Consider the following 20205-nt stretch of genomic DNA (forward strand, 5'->3'; position numbering starts at 1 on the left):
CCCCCCCTCCCGGGGCTGCCCCCGGGGGTGGGAGGGGGGCACCGGGGGGCACCGGCGGGGGGGGTGGGAGAGGGTCCGGGGGGGGTGGGGTGGAGGCACGGGAGGGGGGCGGATCCGGCCCGCCCCGCCCCGGTGCACGTGCGGCCGCCCCCGCGCCGGTTTCACAACCGCGGGGCCCGGCAGCGCCGCCGGCGGTTCCCCGGGTGCGCTCCCGGCCCGGGGCCCGGCCGCCGCTCGCCCCGGGCGCATGGCGGGGCCGCTGCTCCCCGCCGCGCTGCTCCTCGCCGCCGCCGCCGCCGCCGCGCCCCGGCGGCCCTGCGGCCCCGCGGGTGAGTGCCTCCCGGTACCGGCACCGGGACCTGGGACGGGACGGGGGGGGGGGACCGGGGCCTCCCGCAGCGCCCCCACCCCGGTACCGGCTCGCGGGGCCGCCCCGCTTCTCTCCGGGCGCTGCCCGAGGGGCGTCGGGGCGCTCCCCACCGCGGTCCCGGGGGCTGCGAGCTGCGGGCGGGCGTGTGCCCGGGGCTACCGGCCCCGTGAGAGCACCGGCGGGGGGGGCGTCGGGGCTGGGGCCGGGGCTGGCGGGGCTCTGGGGGGGGTCCTGGGGGCTCTGGGGGTCCTGGGCGCTGGGGGTGCTGAGCGCCGGGGGTTTGGAGCTCTGGGGGTGCTGAGCGCCGGGGGTCCCGGGCGCTGGGGGCTCTGGGGGCTCTGGGCGCTGGGGTCCCTGGGGGTCCTGGGCTCTAGGGGCGCTGGGGGTCCCGGGCGCTGGGGGTGCTGAGCAGCGGCCCCGCTCCCCGCAGCGGGAGCTGGCGGAGCCGCCCGGTCCCCGCTGACCTTTGCGGCCGGCCCGGGACGGAGCAGGGGTAGAGCTGCCCTTGGCGGCCTCCCTGGCCCCAGCCCAGCGCCCGGCCCCGTGCGCAGCCCAGCGGCCTCGCTGCTTAACCCCTCCGGCACCGCCCGCGGCCCCCCCCCCCCCAACCCCCGGCCCCCCAGGCCCCCGCTTTCCTCCGGCCACGCTTCCACCTCCTGGGACCCCCGCCCGCGTCCCCCCCGGCGGTGCCCGGCTCAGCCGGGGAATTGCCAGCTCAGCAGGAGCTGGCGCCCGCTCGGCGCTGGCTGCAAATATTGACACTGAGGGGCCTCCGGGTGGAGGCAGCAGGTGGACAGGGGGGGGGGGGGACACCCGGGGGGGCCTCGCCTGACCCCGTCCCCGTCCCCGCGTCGCTCCCAGGGCTCTCGCAGGACACGGTGCTGGGACGCCCGGGAGCCAACGTCACGCTGACGTGCGGGGCCGAGGGGCCGCTGAACGGCACCGTGGCCTGGAGGATGGAGAAGCGGGCGCCGGCGGGGGGCCGTTGGCTGGCGGGGGGCCACGCGCTGCTCCTGCAGCGGCTGCGGTACGAGGACGCGGGGCTCTACAGCTGCCACGCCGGGGGCCGCACGCTGCGCACCCTGCGGCTGCTGGTGGAAGGTGGGTCCGTGCCGGGGCAGGGGCTTCCCTGGAGCATCGCCTGCTCTGGACACCCCCCGTCCTCCCCGTGCCCCTGCTCGCTCCCCCCAGCGCCTCCCTGCCTTGCAGAGCCCCCCGAGACCCCCCACGTCTCCTGCTACCGGCGCAGCCACGACAAAGACGTCCTGTGCGAGTGGCGGCTGCGGGCGAAGCCGTCCCCGGGGACGCGGGCGATGCTGTGGGTGAAGCGGAGGTGAGCGCGCTCTGGGGTACCCACGGGGGGTCAGCCCCCCGCCTGCCCGTGCACCCCCCTTTGCCCGTGAGCCCTTTTCCTGATGCCAGATGGGGCCACCCCGTCCCCGGCCGTGCCACGTCCCCGGCCAAGCCGCGTCCCCGCAGGTTCACGGTGGAGAACGCCACGGAGCAGCGGTGCCGCTTCTTCTCCAAGGCGCAGAAATTCGTCTGCCGGGTGAAGGTGCCCCCCGGCGTGGACGACAACAAACCCCTCGTGGTGTCCACGTGTGTCCGCAACGCCGCGGGCGGCTCGGCTGGCGAGGACAAAATCATCACCCTCAGCAGCATCCGTGAGTGCCGGCTCCCCCCTGCGCTGGGCAAATGGCGCGGCGCCGGTCCTTGAGCCCCCTGTGCCCGCAGTGAAGCCGGACCCCCCCCTCAACGTGACGGTGGAGGCGCTGGAGAAGGCCCCCCAGCGGCTGCGTGTCACCTGGACCTACCCCTCCTCCTGGGACCCCCGCTTCTACTGGCTCCGCTTCCAGGTCCGCTACCGCCCCGAGCCCACCCCGACCTTCACCGAGGTGAGCCCCCACCCCGAGCGGAGCGGGACCCCGGGGCCGCTTGGTCTGTCCTGTCCCCCCCCGTCCCGGCTCACAGCACCCGTGTCCCCGCCAGGTTGACCAGGTGACGAGGACGTGGCTGGACATCCACGACGCCTGGCGGGGCACGCGGCACGTGGTGCAGGTGCGGGCGCAGGAGGAGTTCGGCCACGGCGCCTGGAGCGAGTGGAGCCACGAGGCGGTGGGCACCCCTTGGACAGGTACGGGGGGGGGGGACGTGGATGTGCGTGCCCCCAGGCTGTGCCGTGGTCCCCGTGTCTCACAGACCTCTCACCTTGCAGACCCCAGGGACATCACCGAGATGGGGCCCTACAGCTCGCAGGTAGGACGTGGCGTGGTGCCCCCCCCCCCCATGTCCCCCTGCACGGCGCTGCTCGGAGCTGCCCCGTCCTACCGTGTCCCCCCCGCTGGCTCTTGCAGCTCCCCACGGAGGATGGTGCCTACGGCTACGGGGCCACGCTGCCGCCCGAGCTCTTCGGGGACGATGCTGCTGACGGTGCTGGAGGTGAGGCGAGGGCTGGGGGCTTTGTGAGGGGCTGGGGGCTTTGTGAGGGGCTGGGGCCCCCCCCCGGTCCCGCAGACGAGCCCCTGTCCCCTCTGTGCCGCAGGAGCTGTCCTGGAAGCCAGCACCCACTCCGTCGCCTACCCCTACCCCTTCCTGGTGGCTGGGGGGAGCCTGCTCCTGGGCATCGCCCTCTTCATCGCCATCGTGGTGAGGTGAGTGCTGGAGGGCGGGGGGGCACGTGGGGGGGCTCCGCCGGCCCTCTCTGACGTAGGGCTGCTCTCCCCTCCCGCAGGTACAAGCAGACGTGGCGGCTGGGCGTGCGGCGGGGGGCCAAGCCAGCGGGCGAGGGGCAGCATGCGCTGGTGCCCCTGGGCCCCCCCAGCCCCAGCTCTCCGCTCAGCGCCACCCCCCTGCTCCCGCCGGCCACCCCCCCTGCGCCGGGGCCCCTTCACGTCACCAACTTGGACTATTTCTTCTTGGGCAAGTAGCCGGGGGGAGGACGCTGGCAGACACCCATGGGTGAAGCTGGGGGAAGAAGGGGGGGGGGGCCCAGTGCTGGCAGCTCTCCCAGCCCCCCAGTGCCCTCCCCAGGCTCTGGGGCTCGAGCAGCCCCTGCAGAGCGGGATCGGTGCCACCCCCACGGGGAACCGACCCCAGGGGGGGCCCCAAGGTGGGTCCCCGGGGGGGGCAGCTCTGGGGCCACGGCCAAGCTGGGGTGGCCGGGGGTTAAGGCGCTGGAAGTGCCGGAGCGTGAGAACAGGGCCGTGCTCGCCGGCGGGGCTGGGTTTGGGGTGGTGGCGCCGGGGGTCCCGTGGGGAAGGGCTGAGCCCCCCCCCGCGCCCAGTGCCGCGGGAATGGGAGGGCCTGGCTGGATCAGCCCCATCCCTCCGCCGCCCTGGCCCTGTGCAAAAGTTTATTTTTTTGTTTTTAAAGCACGTGTCGGGGCCACGCGGCACAACGCGCCTCCCAAATAAACGCCCGGTGATTCGAACAGAGCAACCTCGCGAGGCTGCTTGTTTGGGGGGGGGGGGGGGGTCTCTGCAGCCCCTGTTGTTGGAACGGTACCCGCGGTGCTGGGGGGAGGCAGGGCTGTGCACCCCCTTCGTCTGCGCCCTATGCCACGTACCCTGTGCCAGCTGGTGCCCCCTAATGCCCTGCATCCCGGGGCCGTGCCCCCGGCAGCAGCCCACCCCGCGCCGCGTTGTGCAAGGCCCTGGGGAGCTGCAGCTGTGCCCGGGCAGGAAACCGCAGGGCGAGGGGAGCGGGTGCCCGAGTGCCCTGGGGACGCCGCGTTCCCCGCGGGCCGGCCCCGCTCTATAAAAAGCCCAGCAGGATGCAGAGGGGGGTGGGGGGGTTGGGGAGGAGGGGAGCCCCAGGACCCCCACCCCAAAAGCAGGGGGGCTCCGGTCCACGCTCGCTGCCCTGGCTTTGGGGTTGTCGCCCATTTCCGCGCTCCGTGGCACCCAGCTCACCCTGGGGTGCCCTGCCACGTGCCGTCCCCCCCACCCCCCCACCCCGGGGCTGTTCTGCCCTTGTTCTCCCGCGCCCCGATGTTGGCCCCATCCGGGGCTGTGCCCTGGGGTCAGCCCCAACGGCCCCGGCCCGGAAACCTGCCCTGGTTTCGGCAGCACCCGGCGCTGTGCGAGGCAGAGCCTCGTGCTGAGCCTGTCCCACGCGGCCACGCAGGGTGCTCAGGGCAGGATCTGTCCATGCCCCAGCCCCGCTCGGCATCCCTGGGGGCCCTTGCCCCCCTGCAGCCCCCCCCCCCCCCCCCCCAGAGGCCCATCACTGCTCTCTCCCTACACCCCCAGGGTCTGCTCCCAGCCCCATTCTGCGCTACTACACCCCCCCCCCCCCCCCCCCCCCCATCCCCACCCCTGCACCCTGGGGACCCTTCTCCCCCAGCCCCCCCCAGCCCCATCCCTGCCCACCTCCTCTCAGCCAACGAGTTTATTTCACTACTTCGTTACACGGCCCCGTAACGACCCGTCCCCCACCCCAGGGTGTGTTTGGCAGGGGGGGCTGCACCGCCCCCCTCCCCCCAAGGGCCCCGAGCCCCCCCGTGGCCGCATCCATCCCGCGGGGAGGCCAGCGCAGCCCTGCCAGAGTCCAGCGGTGGGCAGCAACCACCGGGCAGCCCCAGGGGCTGGTGGGCGGGGGGGGGGGGGAACAGGACACCGCTACAGGACCCCCCCCATGGCACGCAGCCCCCTGCCCCGTGCCGGGGTGGCAGCCAAGTCCCAGCGGGCGCTAGTGCAGCTTGCAGTGCACAGGGTGCAGCAGGGCCATGTGCTCGGCCCCCTTGAAGGGCAGCTTCTCGGTGGAGTAGTAGTGCACGACCTCGGGGATGCTGGCGAAGGCGCCGCTGGCCTGGCTGAGCGTGTACTTGTTGTCCTTGGTCTGCGCCACGATGATGTGCACGCAGCCCTGGCTGGTCCTGCGGGGGGCCGCGGGGGGTCAGCAGGGGGCTGGCAGCCCCCCGGCGCCCGCCCACCCACCCACCCAGCACGGGGTCTCAGCCCGGCCGCTCCGGGGCCGCATCCACCCCTGTTTGTTCCCTTCCCGCTCCGATTGTTTCGGCTCCAGGGGCTCCGCTTCCTCAGGAAGGAAATGCCGCCAGCGCTCCCGACAATGCGCCGCAGGCGGGGAGGGGGACGCGCCGCCCCCCTCCCCCCCCCCCCCTTCCCCTCCCCAACCCCGGGCAGCTCGGGGACAGCCGTGTCCCCTTGGTGGGGTAGGACGAGGGGGGTGCCACCCCCCAGACACGGGCGCTGCCCACCCCACTGGGTTGTCCATGCATAAAGTGGTAACACCTGTGACCCCTGTGCTGCCACATCCCTCCGTGCTGGGACCCCCCCCGTGCCAGGACGCCCCCCCATGGCTGCAGGGCCACTCACTTGAGCGCGATGGAGTACTTGCCGCTGCCGGTCTCGCTGGTGCGCACCAGGTACCCGGCCTCCTTGCACGCCTGCAGCCGGGTCTCAGCCTCGGCTCGGGTGATGGCCCCGTGGTACCACCTGCGGGGGGACACCGGGGGGCCACTGAGAGGTGACCCAGCCCCCCCCCCCCCCCACCCACCCACCGCCACCACTTCCCCACGTGGCTCGGCCTCGTGACTTACGGCTGCTTCTCCAGCGACAAGGCGGGGTCCACCCGCTCGCCCTCGCCGTGCTCCGCGCTCGCCGGCTTCAGCATCTTGGGGGTCCAGCTCTTCTGGCGGAGGTGCTGCCGCGGCGCCTCCTCCTTGGGCCGCTCCGAGCCCTCGAACTGGACTGGGGAGTGGGACAGGGGGAGAGGCGTGAGCCCCTGCTGCCCCCCACGCCCACCCGCAGCCCCCCCCCCAGCCCCAGCCCTTACCCGACAGCGCCTTCACGATCTGCTCCTTCTTCCACTCCCAGGGCTGCTCGTACTCGGCCGCCGGGCGCTCGTCGTTCTCGGGCAGGCGCCCGTCCCCGGCCCTCGCCTTGCGCTCTGGGGTGCCCTCGCCGGGCTCGTAGGGGGTGTCGTAGAGCTGCGGCCCCTTCCCCGCTGCCTCCTTGCCCCCCGGCCGCTTGGCAGCCTCCACCTTGCCCCCCACCTCCCCGGGCTCGCTGGGGCCGTCCAGCAGCAGGATGGCTTTGACCAGTGGGTCCTTGGAGCCCCGGCGGCGGATTTCTGTGGGGCGAAAGGGAGGTGGGTTGGGGAGGGGGCTGCAACCCCCCCCCCCCCAACCCCCATAAATGCTGCCCATGGGGAGGGATACGCGGTGGGGACCCCACGTGCCGGGGGTGGGAGGAGCCGGGGCAGGAAGGAGCCCATCCCCGTGGCGCCCGGCCGCCGTCGCGGCCCCGAAGCGCTGGCGCCGCCGGCACAGACGCCCGCCCGCGGGGCCGCCGGGATCCCGGAGGAAGCGGCGCCGTGGCTGCAGGATGCTACGCCCCAGCGCAGGGGCGGTTGAACAGGGGCTCACCCCCCTACACACACACACCTTGGGGACACCCCCCCCAGTGGTCGCCCCCAGCCCCATCTCCCCTTCCCTAGGGCTCCCCCTTCCCCGACCCCGTTCGCCCCTGACTCCACCAACACCGCTTGGACAAACAGCCCAGGCTGCCCTGCACGGAAAAAAACCATCAGCAGCAAATCTTTTATTTCCAGCTTCCGGCCGACTCAGTTCCTGTTATTCTGTCCAGCTGTGCGGCCTCCTGGGTGGAGCGGGGGTCGCCGGCCTGGGGGGCACGGCCAAGGGGCGGCGGGGGGGACCCGAAGCCGGGGCGGGTGATGGGAGCGCAGCGGGGTCCCCATGGGGTGGGGAAGGGGCGCGGTGGGGCCGGGTCCCCCAGCACGGCCGCATGGCAGCGCCCAGCCCCGGGGCTTCGTACGGGCCCCGTGCACCCTCCCCAGTGGCACCAGGACTTTGCACCGGCGGCCGTGGGTCAGCGCCCGGCCGGGGCAGGCCATCGCCGAACCCGCGCCTTATCTCTCCCCGTGCAGCAGCAGGAAACAGAAGAGCGGCTTTCCTGTTCCCAAAGCCTCCCGCGCCGGGTGGGTCCCCGCCTGACGGCCCCCGGTCCTGAGCGGTGCCAGCACCGCTGCCCCCCGGCCCGGCCCGGCGCGGCACGCACCTGTGATCATCTGCTGCGCGTCGTAGGGCTCCATGTAGCCGTCGTTCTCCCCCAGCCGCTCGGCCTCCCGCTGCCCCTTGGTGCGCTTGGCGTCGTAGGGGTCGGCGTAGTCCTCCAGGATGATGACCTGGGGAGGGACAGGCACCGGCTGAGGGGACTCGGGGGGGGGGGGGGGGGGGGGGGGTCCCATAGTGGCGATGGGGACGCTGTCATAGTGTGCCGTGGTGTCTCTTGGCAGGGGGCAGGGACATCCCTAGGTGGGATGGCGAGGAGTGGGGTGCTAGCCCCAGGTACAGGGCGCTCACTGGGGACGTGGAACATGCCCACGAGTGGCACCTTTTGGGGGGGGGGACGGGGGGCGGGGGGGCAGCATCCATCCCCCTGCAGTCCAGGACTCAGGGACATTTTCGGGTGACACTCAGGAAGCAGCAGGGCTCAGACCCCAAAGGCCACCACAGGGCTCCATGGTGGCGGTCCTGTCCCCAAGGCCACACTGGGCTCCAGAGCCCCACTGCCCCCCCCCCCCCCCCCCCCCCGGCTTGTCCCAGCACAGCTTTACGTAAGCATTTATTTAACCAGTACCTGAGGAAGTGCCAAGCAAGCAGGGTCAGGCTGGGCTCCTGCAGGGCTGGGACCGGTTTGGGGGGGGGGGGGGGGGGGGGGGGGGGCAACACGGATTAAGGGAAATTGGGATGAAAGGAATTTGACAGCAGCAGCTGGAGCTGGGCACGATGAAACACCGGGGTCAGCTGGGCTAATGATGCTGAGACGGTTTGAGCTGCCAGTGCCGCTCCTAGGATGCGGTGGCTTCGGCATGGCCACCGTCCCCATGCCAGGGGGTCCATTCCCCCCACCCCCCCCCCCCCCCCCCACTCCGGTAAGGGTCCCCCTTACCGTCTCCGTCTTGGCGCTCTTCCCCTTGTCCTGCTCGGGCGCGGGGCTGGCGCTGGGGTAGCTCTTCCCGTTCTTCTCGTGGGCCTCCACCTTGATCAGGCGGTTGATGTAGGTGCCGCAGGTCTTGGGGGGGCCCCTCGGGCGCTGCCCCCTCCGCCCGCGAGTTCTTGCGCATCTTCCCGGTGGCGGCTTGGAGCAGTCCCTGCAGGTTGTCCCTCGACAGCCGGCTGCCCCCGTCCTTGGCGGCCCCGGGGCCGGCCCGGCAGCCCCCCAGCTCCGCCGCCGAGTTCTTGCGGCTCTTCCCCGGGGGGGCCCCCCCGGGCGGCTCGCCGGGCCCCAAGCTTTTGCGGGAGGGGCCGCACAACTTGCCCAGGCTGCCGCCGCCGGGCCGAGCCCTCTCCGACACCGTCTTCAGGTTGGCGGGGAACTCCTTGAACCACTTGGCCGCCATGGGGCCGGGGGCGCGGCCCCCCCGGGGCCGGCGGAGGGGGTCAGGGCCAGCTCAGCCGCGGGGCGCGGGGCAGCGCTGCTCCCCCAGCCCGAGGCACCGGGGGCCAGCCCGGGGCGGGGGGGGGGCGCGGGGGCCCCAAGCGTCCCTCGCCCCACAGGGGACGGGGGCAGCCCCCGCGGGAGGGGGTGCAAGGTGCCGGGGGGGGGGGGGGGGGGTCTCTGCGGGGCTCCAGCCCCGGGCTGCCGGCCCCGGGGGGGGGTCTCTGTCGCCGTGCTCCGGGGGCAGCTCCCGCAGCCCGGGCTGCTCGCCCCGCGGCAGGCGCTCGGTGCCGTCGCGGTTCCTCGACGGGGGCCGCTCCCCGGGGGCTGCCGCTCGGTCAGGCCGGCCCGGGGGGCCCCATGCGGCGGCGGCGGGACGGGACGGGACCGGCCGGGACGGGACGGGACGGGACGGAGCGGAGCCGAGAGGAGCCGGGGCTGGAAGCGGCCGGAGGGGGCGGCGGGGCCGGAGCTCCCCGCCCAGATCCGGAGGGGGCGGCGCGGCCCCGGGGGTGCGGCGGGGCCGGACCCTGCCCCGACAGCACCGGGACGCGGCCGGTCGGGGTCGGGGAGGGGGGGGGGGGGGGGGTCCTGGTCCTGTCTGCCCGGCGGCTCCCCGGGGCCGGTGGGGTCCTGGGGCTGCTTGAACGACGGGAGGGGAAGGTGCTGAGCCTGCTCGGACCCCATGCAAGGACCCCACGAGCTGACCCTGTGCACAGACCCCATGCGGGCACCACAGACCCCATGCACAGCCCCGCACGCAGCTCCTGTGCACAGACCCCATGCAGATACCCCAGACCCCATGCCCAGACCCCGCACGCAGCTCCCCCCCTCGCCACGCACCCACCAGCTCAGCCCCAGCGCACTTGCTGCCACCATGGCTGCGGTTTCTGGGCCTCGGCAGTGGGGCTCAGCCCCATTTCTGCCAGGTGCGCCGAGAGCTCTGCGGGAAACCCCGATCGGGCCCGGAGATCTGGCTGCCTGCATGGCGGGGAGCAGGGCTGTGCGGTGCCGGGGCTGGCGCTGCGCCATTCGCAGCAAGACAAGAGGAAAGGACGGGGACGGGGCAGGGGCTTTGCAGGTGAAGCCCCTCCACCAGCCCCAGGACAGAGGCTCTCCGGCTGTAGGAGGCTGTAGGAGCATCTCCCGAGGCCGTGACAGATTCCCAGCCTCGCACCCATCCGGAGCAAGGAGCGGAGCCGCTACGTTCCCCCAGGGCTTACGTCCAAGCTCAGCTCATCGCCAGCACTGCTGGACAGGGGGCGGTGATCATCCCTCCTGCAAGGTTTAGTTAATGTTTTACTTTGTGTGGGTGCAGACATCTCGCGCCAGCCCCTACCCGCGTGTTACTGATCTACTCTGCGGGCAGGCTGGGGCAGAACTTAAATCAAGCGGCTCGGCTGCAAAGCCCTGGTGTCCTTTGGGTGTCTGAGGAGGAAGGACAGCAGCGTTTAACCCCAGCTCCCACTGCTCTTCCACTTGACGTGAGCATGGTGACCCTTCGCCCTCTCCCCAGCCGGTTCTTGGTGCTAATGAAGCTGCAGAGGGGAGCAGAGCCCTTCGCTTTTCTCCTTGTTAAGCTTCACAAGGTCCCTGGCCGCCCACTTCTCCCTCCTGCCCTCCAGCCACGCACTTAAAACGGTCCCTGGCAGAGGCTGGAGCCGCTCCTGCAGCGAGCAGCCCTCAGTAATCCCGCTCATCGAGCATCTTTTTATTCCAGGGCTCGAAGCAGGGCAACGGGTAATGAGCAGAGCAGCTGCTGGGTGCGATAATGGACTTCTTGTGAGGCCCTTTGATTTCCCAATAACTTTGATTCAAACGCAATGAATTAATACCGATGGCCTGGCTTTGCCGCTGATGAGTCAGCTGTGCCCTACAGCCGAGGACTCAGCACCAGGAGCCGGAGCAGCCGCAACACCCAATTCCTTCCAGCAGCAAGAGCGAGGCTCGAGCAATGGGGCAGGACTGCACGACGCCTCCCGGTCATGGCTGCAGCTCAGCCCCGCACCCAGCAGAGGAGGAAAAATGAAATCCTACGGAGCCGGGCTGCTCGCCGCAGGTGGATGCTGCAGGAGCAAGCCTGGAGGCAGCCCAGGTCCCAGCCCACGCTCCCTGAATTCGGTGGCTTCCACCCACAGCACAGGGACGAGGCCAGGGCTGATCGCACACAGCTGCGTGCATGCAGAGCCTCCAGAGCACAGCTGCACGAACACAGGCTTCTCCCCTCGGCACAGGGGTAGTGGGGAGAGACTGGCAAGAAGGGCAACAGCCCCAGGGTTGGCACAGCCGAGCCTTTGCTCATCTCTCAGTTTTGCAGAACACACTACTGAGAAGTTCCGGGTGGGAGCAGGCAGCCCCCAGCTGCGCAGACAAACCCCGTCATCCACAGCAGAACAGGGGCCAGTGCTATAAATACTCCCCTCTCCCCTCACAGAGGCATACAAGGTTGCAGTTTATATAGAGGCTTGTTCCTGCTGTAAGAGAGGGGGCAGAAGCCCCTCTTCTTGGCTGCCCAGGAAAAAAAAGAAAGGGGTGGGGGGCTTCTCTTCCAAAAAGGTTGCACCAGCCCTTATACTTGGCTTGTTCTGGCCCATTGCAGCAGGGACACCACCAAGAGCTGCAGCTGTTCCTTTACACCCACCTCCAACACCACCCCAGGACTGGACCAGCGTGGAAGACGTTGGAGGCACATACACCACAAACTGGTTTGCTCTACGCCGCTGCCAGCACAGGGTTCAAGCCACCCAGCAGCAACAGGGAGTGGGGAAAAAAAATAGTGAGACCGGTATCTTCAAATTAACAAACTGTAATTTTTCTCCAAAGATACATTTTCCATACACATCCATCATACACTGTAACAAAAAAAAGCAGTGTACATGAAATAAGAAAATAAATTAAATCCATAGCATAGGTAAGGAGGACGCTCTAGACTGGAGTAGAGTCGAAAGTTTCCAGCGATACAAGAGGCTCAAAAGTTTGTTTTAATAAGAATGCCTGCTAGCAAGGGTCCAGCAAGTGTTTTAGGTCAGTCCAACTGCTTAAACAGTTTTCTTTAGAGTTTATAACAGCCATTATTGTCCTGCAACAGGCAGAGCTATTATATCCTGGGAGAAAGCCAGAGAGGCATCGTAAGATCCAAGTACAGCATTCAGAAGATGATCAGATCGGTCCTGCGGTATCCGTGCTAGCCATCTTCCTTGGGTGGTGTGTACCAGCCTGAAACAAGAACAGAGATGCACGAGGGATGCAGCTGTACAGAAACAAATGCCATACCTACAAATAGCTGGCTCTACACCTGGGAATACCCAGCAGCACAAACACGCCGAGTCCACTCCCACGGGGCTGCGGACAAGGACTGTGCCTGTCCAAAAGGGACCCCAAATTGCTGGGGGCTTTCCCTCCCCGTTACTTCACAACGCCATGCGAACAGCGCCACGCCGCCTCTAGCAACACCGAAGGCCACCAGCACCGACCTCTGGGGCCAGAGCAGGAAGGGCAGAGGGGTGCTGCAGCGTGCTCCCTGCTTTAGCAAGCAGCTGCTGACCGGGAGCATCACTGTGCTCTGGGTGATCTCTGACTTGGGGCAGAAAAGCCTCAATCCAGACCAGCAAAGGGAAAGGCACCCCCTGTCCCTCAGGCCTTACCATTCTTCTCATGGATCTGAACCAGGGACTTGTAGGACTGCTGTGCTCTTGTCAGGCTGTACTGATTCTGCAAGGGAAGCCAGGGTGACAATCAGTCCGGCTAGAAGCCGGCATAACAAGCGAGCCATCTCACAGGCCTCCCCGCACCAACTGCGCTGCCACAGAGCTGGTTGTCTTCTCACCTGCATCTGTTCCCCTACCAACCACTTCCCCAGTTCCCTTACACAAGGCCAGAGGGGATTTCCCACATGCCTGCCCTTCCCTTCCCAAGAAAAACTCCCTGGGCTACAGCACACCCACAGAAGCCAGCCCTTGCGCTGGGCTCTCGGGATCCCAAGCGCCTACGAGCACCGCTCTGCCTTAGCTGCACAAAGCAGTCGGGGTGTGCCAAGAAGGGTAAGACCCTGCCTGACCGGCCCCTACCTTATTGGCTCCAAATTGCACTCGCGCTTTCCCTTTCACCAGAGTCGCGCTGATCTGCATAATCACCGACTCGATGGAGTAGGCGCTGCTCCAGCCCTACGGGACAGAGTGCACCAGTGAGGCCGGCACGGACAGGAGCAGGGCCCCGAGGCAGGGGAAGGGCTTTCCCGAGCCCTGCACAGGCATCGCAGAGCCATGCCAGCTCTCAGCTGCTGGCAGGAGGCGCGGGCAGCAAGAGGAGCGGGATTTGGCTGCCAGCAGCTGGAATACGAGGGGTGCGAGGCAGCAGCAGCTACCCAGGACCATGCTGGCAGCCTTTGAGCCCTGGGTCTTTCACAGGGTCACGCCTGGTACCCACCTGTTTTGTGAGTAGCTCCATGCAGATGGCACCGCCACCCAGAACATACCTTGGGGAAAGAATTGGGTAAAGTTACGCGAGAGATGGACGCGGCCTCACCCACCCAGTGCTCTGCAGATGAGCCATTTTCTCAGAGCGGATCTCTCAGGGAAAAAAAAAAACACACAAAAAACCATCCACCAACCCTGCCTGTACTTCCCAGGAGGGTTACTACGTGGTACTACTCATACCACAAAGGTGACAGGACTCCCCAGTGGATAAACTCTTAATGAAAACCTCTCCAGAAAACAGAGCTAGAGACCCCAGAGAGGAGAGCCAGGCAAAGAGTTACTCACCCCCCAGACAGCACAGGGGACACGACCCTTACGAATGGTGGATCAAAAGGAAAGTTGTCCTGGAACAAGAGAAGGGAAGCAAAGCCATTGAGAAACATCTCCTCTGATGAGTCACTGAAGCAGGCGTGCATCAAGGATGACAGGTTTTGGGAGGCCTTACTTTAAAGGAGAAGTTTAGGAGGATGAAATCTGTTCCTTCTTTCTCTTTGAGGATCTGGAGATCGTTGTGCAAAGCGCTATCCTCGTCAACCCTGCCGAAGGAAAACCCCAGAGGCTCAGAGTCAAGGTCACGCTCATCAAGTCTGCCACGCTCCCTGCCAGTGAAGCCCAGAGCTACCGTACCTGCACAACCCGGCTGCCACGTGGGCCCTCAGGGTCACACCCAGAGGGCAGTGACAGCATGCGCTGCCAGCATTCTGCTCCTGGTTTCCAGAGAAGACCATCACACACCCTTTTTGCATGCCAGCTTAAATATAAAGACTGCCCGGCCCAAGGAAAAGGCAGCACTGGTGTCTGGAGGGTGTGAAAGCTCGGGGTTTTGCCTGATGCACCTCTTCCAGGACTCTAGGAACAGCAGACAGACTTGCAGAGCCCTCAGATTATCTCATCTGTCTCTGGAGATGTCTCCTCCTTTCTGGTGCACGGACAGCAAGCAAGCTGCCCGTGAGACTAAGAGGCTAACCCCCGCCCTGCCAGGTGCTCCCCTGCCCTGCTCGCTTCCCCCCGGCTCATGGGGATGTTTTGGTCCCACCACCAAGATCCGTCACCCCAAGCTGTGTCACCTACTTCAGGATTTTGACGTTCCAATCGTACAGGCTGTCATTCACTAGTTCAACTGCATAGTATCCTGCAAGGCAGAGGAGAGATGTCAGCACAGGAGGAACGGACAGGGGGCCGAGCCACCAGCTGGACTTCAAATCCCCTGCAGCACCACCTCAGCCTGGCACGGGCTCCCCTTGGGAAAGGACAGCCTGATGGCAGCAGTTTTTCTGTGGCTGCTCCTTCTCCCAAGCCCTGGGGAAGGGGTATGGGCAACACGGCCCACAAAAGCCCGTTACATGCAGCAGGGTGGAACAGCTGAAGGCATCAAAAAACAGCTTCCGCCTCAGAAGCCCTCCCACCCACGGCAGGCTCCTCACTTCCATCCAGCACTGACAGGGAACGGAGACCATAAGGGGCTGCTCTGCTCGCTTTTGAGCCACAGCAACCCAAGGCCCGAGATCCCCCCCGCAGCAACACCACAGAGCAAAAGGATCCAGCTCCGAGGCCCCTCAGGTGCTGCCCAGAAGGAAGAGAAAGGTCCCCACAACCAGCAGCCCCCTCCCTCCCGCTCCTCGCCACACTTACCGCCCTTGAAACTTGGTGATCGGTAAATATCCCTGAGCTCCTTCATTAGCCGGTCAGTGGCCTGCACAGACCCAGACACTGCACCCTGCAAGGAATCGGGGGCTGCACTGTTACACTGCTCCCACCGCGGCCGCAGCTGGACGAAGCGAACGCCCAAACTAAACTTCCCAGCCTCTAAACCAGACCTCGCTGCGCCCCCACCTCTCTCAAGTTTTCCCCTTTCTCCCCGCAGCAACTTCCCTTGCCCCGGATGAACACGCCCCAGGTGGTGCAGCTGCAGCAGGAATACCTCCCTGCCCCCTCAGCCGCAGGAGACCTCAGCCCAGGGGTACAAAAGCACAACCCACCAACCTTCTCCAGGACCCAGGGCGAGACCCAGCTCCTGGGAATCCCAAATCCCGGCTGCCCTGCGTGGCACCGCTGCCTCAGGTGCACCGGGCTCGCCTGAAGCCTGGGGGCACTCCTCCCACTTCTCTGTGTAAGCCTCACCCACCCCTGAGCTGCTGCTGCACCTCTGGCCAGAGCTGGCCCCTTTGATTTGGGGCCCTTGGGTCCCTCTGCTTCCCCAACCCTCCCGCCCTCCAGGTGACACGTACATTTAAGTAATCTTGCCTCTGGTTCTTTTTTATTTTCTCTAAAATGGCCAGGTTTTCCTTCCCAATGCCTTCATCCTCTGTTTTCTTCCCATCTGCTGGCTCTTCCTCTTTCATCTCATAGTGGTCCAAGTCCTCTGTGTCCTGCGAAGGGGAGAGGTGAGCTAGCACGAGACCCACCTTCACTCCTCCCCGCTCCGAGCGGCGTATGGACGAGGTGTCCTGAGCCCAGGAGGATTCCTGGTGCCCATCTCCCTCCCCAGGAAACCCCAAGTGCAGACACCAGGGTGGGAGACACGAGGGCTCAGTGCGAGGCCTGGGCACGCCCCATGAAGAAGTTTCGGGCCCCGGGCCCCGGCAGCCCTCCTGTGCCAAAGCCAACAGGCGGAGAGGCGCACTTCCCTTTCCAGATTTAAATTGGGCTCCTACAAGCTCTTTGTTGGCTGGATTCTTCTCTGCCAAGTCTCACGCCTGTTCATAATTAGCCGCTAATCCTACACGTGCTCCCCGGCAAGTCCCGTGGAACTGCAGGGTGCTGCATCTCGGCAGGGGCAGGGCTCGAGCAGCCCCGTGCCGCTTTCTGCTTTCGTGCCGGAAGACGGCGCGGCACGAATATCCCCGCTGTGTGAACAAGCTCCCAACACAAACGGGTCACCAGAAGCACGGAAAGTAGAGACTCGCTCACACAACTCACAGGACATTCTTCCCCTCCAAGAGAGGCCACGTTTCAGGGCGTACCCAGAGGCCCTTTTCCAGTCAGCTCAGCTCTCCCCCCTCGCAGCGAGCTCCTGATGCTCCCCCAGCAAGGGCGGAGGATCAGCCCCTCGTCCCCTTCCCCTGCGCTCACCAGGCTGACGTGCACAGGGCCACCGATGGCAATAATCAGCAAAAAAAGAGCCGCAGCAACCAGCGGCTGCTGCAGACAGTGCTCGTGCTGCACGCAGCCACCGTCACCGCGTCAGCACGCGGGGTTCGGCTGCCTGCAAGCGGCTGCGGACACGCAGAGCTCCGACGCTGGTCTTAAATCCTCTGAGCAAGTGTTTACTTCGGCCTCTCTGGGCTGGCTGCTGCTATTCTGGGGGAGCAGCGTTTCGGGAAGGGCTTTGACATTTTTAGATCGTCACACAGGGAAATAGATCCTCCTAGAAAATCCCTCGAGTGGATTAACCTGTGTAACGCATCCCTGCACCAGGGCACGGCTCCGCTGCTCTGCTCTTCCAGCGTGGGCCAGCAAATCCCGCTGCTCAGAGAGAAACCTTCGCTCCGAACGAGAGCGCTGTCTGCCGCGCGACGCAAGACGTTAGCAGGGAGCACAAGTGGGAACGCTCGCTGCTAATCCTCAGATCCCGAGGATTTCTTTTCCAGCTCACAGGAACGTGACAACTTACCCGCCGCCACTTTGCCGGGAAGCGGCAAGCCTGCAGACAAGCGAGGTTATTCGTGGTAACGCTTGGAGCCGCCACGTTTTCCCCGGGGAGCCTCGCAAAGGCTGGCCTTGATTTAACAGGCCGTTACCTTCGCTAAAACCCCGCCAGCTGCTCCGCGGGCGGCTGCCAAGTGACCTGCCCCCAGGTTCCGCGGTGCTGCTGACGAGGTGCACAGGCCTCGCGCGCCCAAGGAGAAGTGCACCGCGAAGTGTCACCATGGAGATTCAAGATTATTCCACCCACTTGTAGAGATCTCTAAACCACAAACCAAACAAGCGAAGCCTGTGGGTTTTGCAGCGTGATATTCTCAGCCTGCAGTGAAGAACGGCCTCCTCTGCCTCTCCCGGTGACTACGCGGCTCGCACCCCGAGCTGTCCCACCTAATCCTCTCTGCGGGACTCGCTGCGGCGCGATTCCCCCGTCAGCAGCGGGAGCTCAGCCCCGCACACCTCTGACATCAAACTGCTGCTGAGGAAACCTCGGACTCTAGAGCACAGCAGCACAAACACAAATTGCCCAAGGGGCTCCATCCTCACTTGCTCTACCTGCCTTCAGAGGCTGCGGCAGCGTCCCTGCGTTTTGTCAACGCACTGCTCCCACCCGGGGCTAAGGACCCAGGTCCCCAGCAGCAAAACGCTGGGAAAAATCCAGCTTCTGAGCCCAGCTGGCTTCAGCGGGCTCTATCCTGTCCGCACTCCGCCCGTTCCTCCCACACTGGATCTCTGTGCCTCAGCACCTTCCATCAAGGCAGCTCACAGCAAGTTGCTGTGCTCAGCTCTCGGGCGCGCGCCCTCGCGCAGCGAGGAGACGCTTACCTCTGGCATCTCTTCGTCTTCCTCTTCAGAGGACACCTCTTCCTGCGTGCTCTGCGAGGACAAAAGGACAGAGACTGCACCGTTAGCTTCCCCTGGCGATGCTCCCCTGCCTTCCGCGACACTTCCGAGGCAGGGATTTACCAACAAGCAGAACCAGGTTAAAAGCAGAGCGAAGCCGAGGACCTTTACAGGCATCCGCCGCAGAGCGGCTGTACAGGACCGAAGGGAGGGAAGCAGCGAGAATAAATCAGATGAGTAACATCTGAGGTGTCAGTCCGGGGGGACAAAACCCAGACCCCGAGCCGGCCAGGCAGCTGCACTACCAAGGAGGGGATTCAACCCCAGGGAGGGGAGAAAAACCCCGCACCCGCCGCGCCCCTCCTGCAGCGTTAGGAAGCCGCAGCCTTTAAAGCGAGGGAGCTCGTTCTACCATCTTAGAAAACCTCGTCCCACGTTCCTCACCTGGTCTGCCGGCAGAGGCTGGTCCAACATTTCGACATCTGGATGCTGGGGGAGGTTGTACAGTTTGCACAGGTCTGAGATTATTCGCTTCAGGTGCTGCAAAAGCTGCCCGGAGAGCAGACGAGTGTCACGGCGACCCCGAGACCTCAGCCACCCTCAGCGCTGCGACCGCTTCCCCTCCCGAGCGAGTGACGGCCCCCCGAGAGCTCCCTCCTACACCGCCCCGCTCCAGGAGAGTAAAATCACCCGAGGGAAGTCAGAGCCGCTCGGCCCCGGTTTCCTAAGCCCCTAAGAACCCGGGGGGCTCAGTGTAGGCGCTTGGGAAGCAGCCGGCTCCTCGGCACCCCCTCCCCACGCAGCTCCCCCCCTCACCAGCGTGTTCCCCTTCCTGACTTCCACCAGCCTCTCCAGGATAGCTGCCAGGTTCGGATCGTCCGACTCCACGGACCAGATCGGGGGGACAGCTGGATAAGACTCCTAGGAGGAAGGAGAAAGCGTTGGAGCCACCGCAAACCGCCCCAGTCCCACCACCGTGGCCAGCCGGGGCTCGGCGCCGCTCCTCCCTGCGAGCCCGGGGCGGCTCGATGGAACGAGGGGGGAATTTCGGGGGGAATTTCGGCCGTCCCGGCGGCTCCCGGAGCGTTCGGGGGCTGAGAACGATTAACGCGGGCCACCGAGGGTGCTTCAGGCTATGGCAGGGGCTGCTCGCACCGCAAGCTGCGGGCCGAACGCTGCGGGAGGCTGGCACGTGCGGTGCCCGACGGCCACGCAGGTCGCTGCGCCGAGCCCGGGGCCTGCCGAGGGCTGCTCGGGGCAGCGCCGCCGCCGCGCTCTGCGCCTCCGTTTGGCCCAAACCGCCTGGGAACGACGGAAAAAGGCTCCCGGGGACCCAGCCGGGGCAGAGCGGGGGGGCACCGGCTGGCGTAAATAACGGGCTGCGGCAGCAGGCACCTGCCCCCAGGCCCGGCAGCGCCCCGAACCCAAAACCGTGCCCCCAAACCGCGCCCCAAATCCGTCCCCCGAGCCCCGGGGCAGCAGCACCGCGGGGCTCAGGCCCCGGGGGGGGTCCCGGTGCCCGTGTCCCAGCTCCCCGGGGGCAGGAGACGGAGCTGCTCCGGGGAACTCACCCCGCTGGCCGCAGGACCCCCGGTGCACCGGGTAACGGCCGCCCCGGCTCGCTCCGTGCCCCACCGGCAGCGACACCGGGACGGCACTGCGGGGGGGGGGGGGGGGGGGGCCCGGCACCGGGCCGGGCCCTGCGCATCGGCGGCGGTTCCAGCGGGCCGGGAGCGGCCGCCAACGATCGCAACGACACCGCGGCCTCCCGGGGGCCTCCCGGGGCCCTCCCCGCTGCCCCCGCGGCCCCCCCCCCGGGGCTCACCGTGATGTTGCAGTGGATGCGGACGGGCCCCGGGGGAGGCCCCCGGGAAGCGGAGCCCCCGGCGCGGGCCCCCGGCCCGGGGACGAACTCGCAGCTGATCTCGTCGGGGCAGGCGCTGCCGATGCGGAACCGCTCGTGGCCCCGGTGGAAGATGGACTCGAGCAGCCGCAGCTCCCGCTTCAGGAGCCGCCCGGCGGGGGCCGCCGCCGCCGCCCCGGCTCCGCTCCGCCCGGGCCCCCCCGCCGCCGCCTGCGACCCCGCCGCCTCCTCCGCCCCCGCCCGCTGCATCTTCCCATGGAGGGACCCGCTCCGCCGCCACCGGCCCCGGGCCCCGCCGCCGCCGCCGCCGCAGCCCCCGGAGCCGGCCCAAGATGGCGGCGGGACGGCCCCGCTCGCCGGAAGTGACCCCTCCCGCCGCCACGGGAAGGGGCGGGGCGGAGCGCCGGAAGCGCGAGGAGCGCCAGGCGGGGCGGGCGGCACCGCGCCGGAAGTGACGCGCGAGGAGGAGGCGCGCACCGGGAGGGGGCGGGGCGGGGCGGGGCGGAGCGGGGGGGGGGCGAGGCCCCGCCCGGCGGGAGGAGGGGCGCGGGAGGGTCACGTGGTCCCCGGGGGGGGGGGCGGGGCTTG

The 20205-nt window shown here is 67.5% G+C and overlaps 3 protein-coding genes across 6 annotated transcripts; 1 reads left to right on the forward strand and 2 right to left on the reverse strand.

Moving 5' to 3' along the window:
• Nucleotides 1-157: 157 nt before the first annotated feature.
• Nucleotides 158-11703, forward strand: IL6R (interleukin 6 receptor). 4 transcript variants are annotated; one of them, XM_066986352.1, is made up of 10 exons: nucleotides 158-329; nucleotides 1232-1471; nucleotides 1580-1703; nucleotides 1850-2034; nucleotides 2105-2265; nucleotides 2360-2504; nucleotides 2586-2626; nucleotides 2725-2809; nucleotides 2913-3021; nucleotides 11393-11703. In XM_066986352.1, the coding sequence occupies exons 1-10, from the start codon at nucleotides 248-250 to the stop codon at nucleotides 11568-11570; spliced, it is 1350 nt and encodes a 449-aa protein (XP_066842453.1). In that variant the 5' UTR covers nucleotides 158-247; the 3' UTR covers nucleotides 11571-11703. The 4 variants fall into 4 exon arrangements, with proteins under 4 accessions (XP_066842453.1, XP_066842455.1, XP_066842451.1 ...); XM_066986354.1 differs by having other exon boundaries at nucleotides 159-329; nucleotides 2725-2814; nucleotides 11393-11410; XM_066986350.1 differs by lacking the exon at nucleotides 11393-11703 and adding an exon at nucleotides 3102-3804 and having other exon boundaries at nucleotides 159-329.
• Nucleotides 4745-8878, reverse strand: SHE (Src homology 2 domain containing E). Its single transcript, XM_066986355.1, is given in 7 exon segments — nucleotides 4745-5246; nucleotides 5707-5826; nucleotides 5931-6081; nucleotides 6167-6463; nucleotides 7411-7537; nucleotides 8305-8443; nucleotides 8445-8878. Coding segments are annotated over 7 exon segments (1332 nt in total). The 5' UTR covers nucleotides 8756-8878; the 3' UTR covers nucleotides 4745-5059.
• UBE2Q1 (ubiquitin conjugating enzyme E2 Q1) lies at nucleotides 11584-19960 on the reverse strand. Its single transcript, XM_048049293.2, has 13 exons — nucleotides 19579-19960; nucleotides 18570-18674; nucleotides 18198-18302; nucleotides 17736-17786; nucleotides 15497-15637; nucleotides 14901-14985; nucleotides 14340-14400; nucleotides 13714-13804; nucleotides 13554-13612; nucleotides 13219-13267; nucleotides 12861-12956; nucleotides 12438-12504; nucleotides 11584-12009 (listed from the first exon to the last, which is right to left on the reverse strand). Exons 1-13 carry the CDS (start codon nucleotides 19864-19866, stop codon nucleotides 11978-11980), a joined length of 1230 nt encoding a protein of 409 aa, XP_047905250.2. The 5' UTR covers nucleotides 19867-19960; the 3' UTR covers nucleotides 11584-11977.
• Nucleotides 19961-20205: the final 245 nt, after the last annotated feature.

Source organism: Anser cygnoides, chromosome 33, assembly GCF_040182565.1.
Source record: "Anser cygnoides isolate HZ-2024a breed goose chromosome 33, Taihu_goose_T2T_genome, whole genome shotgun sequence".
In the NCBI taxonomy this organism is placed as follows: domain Eukaryota; kingdom Metazoa; phylum Chordata; class Aves; order Anseriformes; family Anatidae; genus Anser; species Anser cygnoides.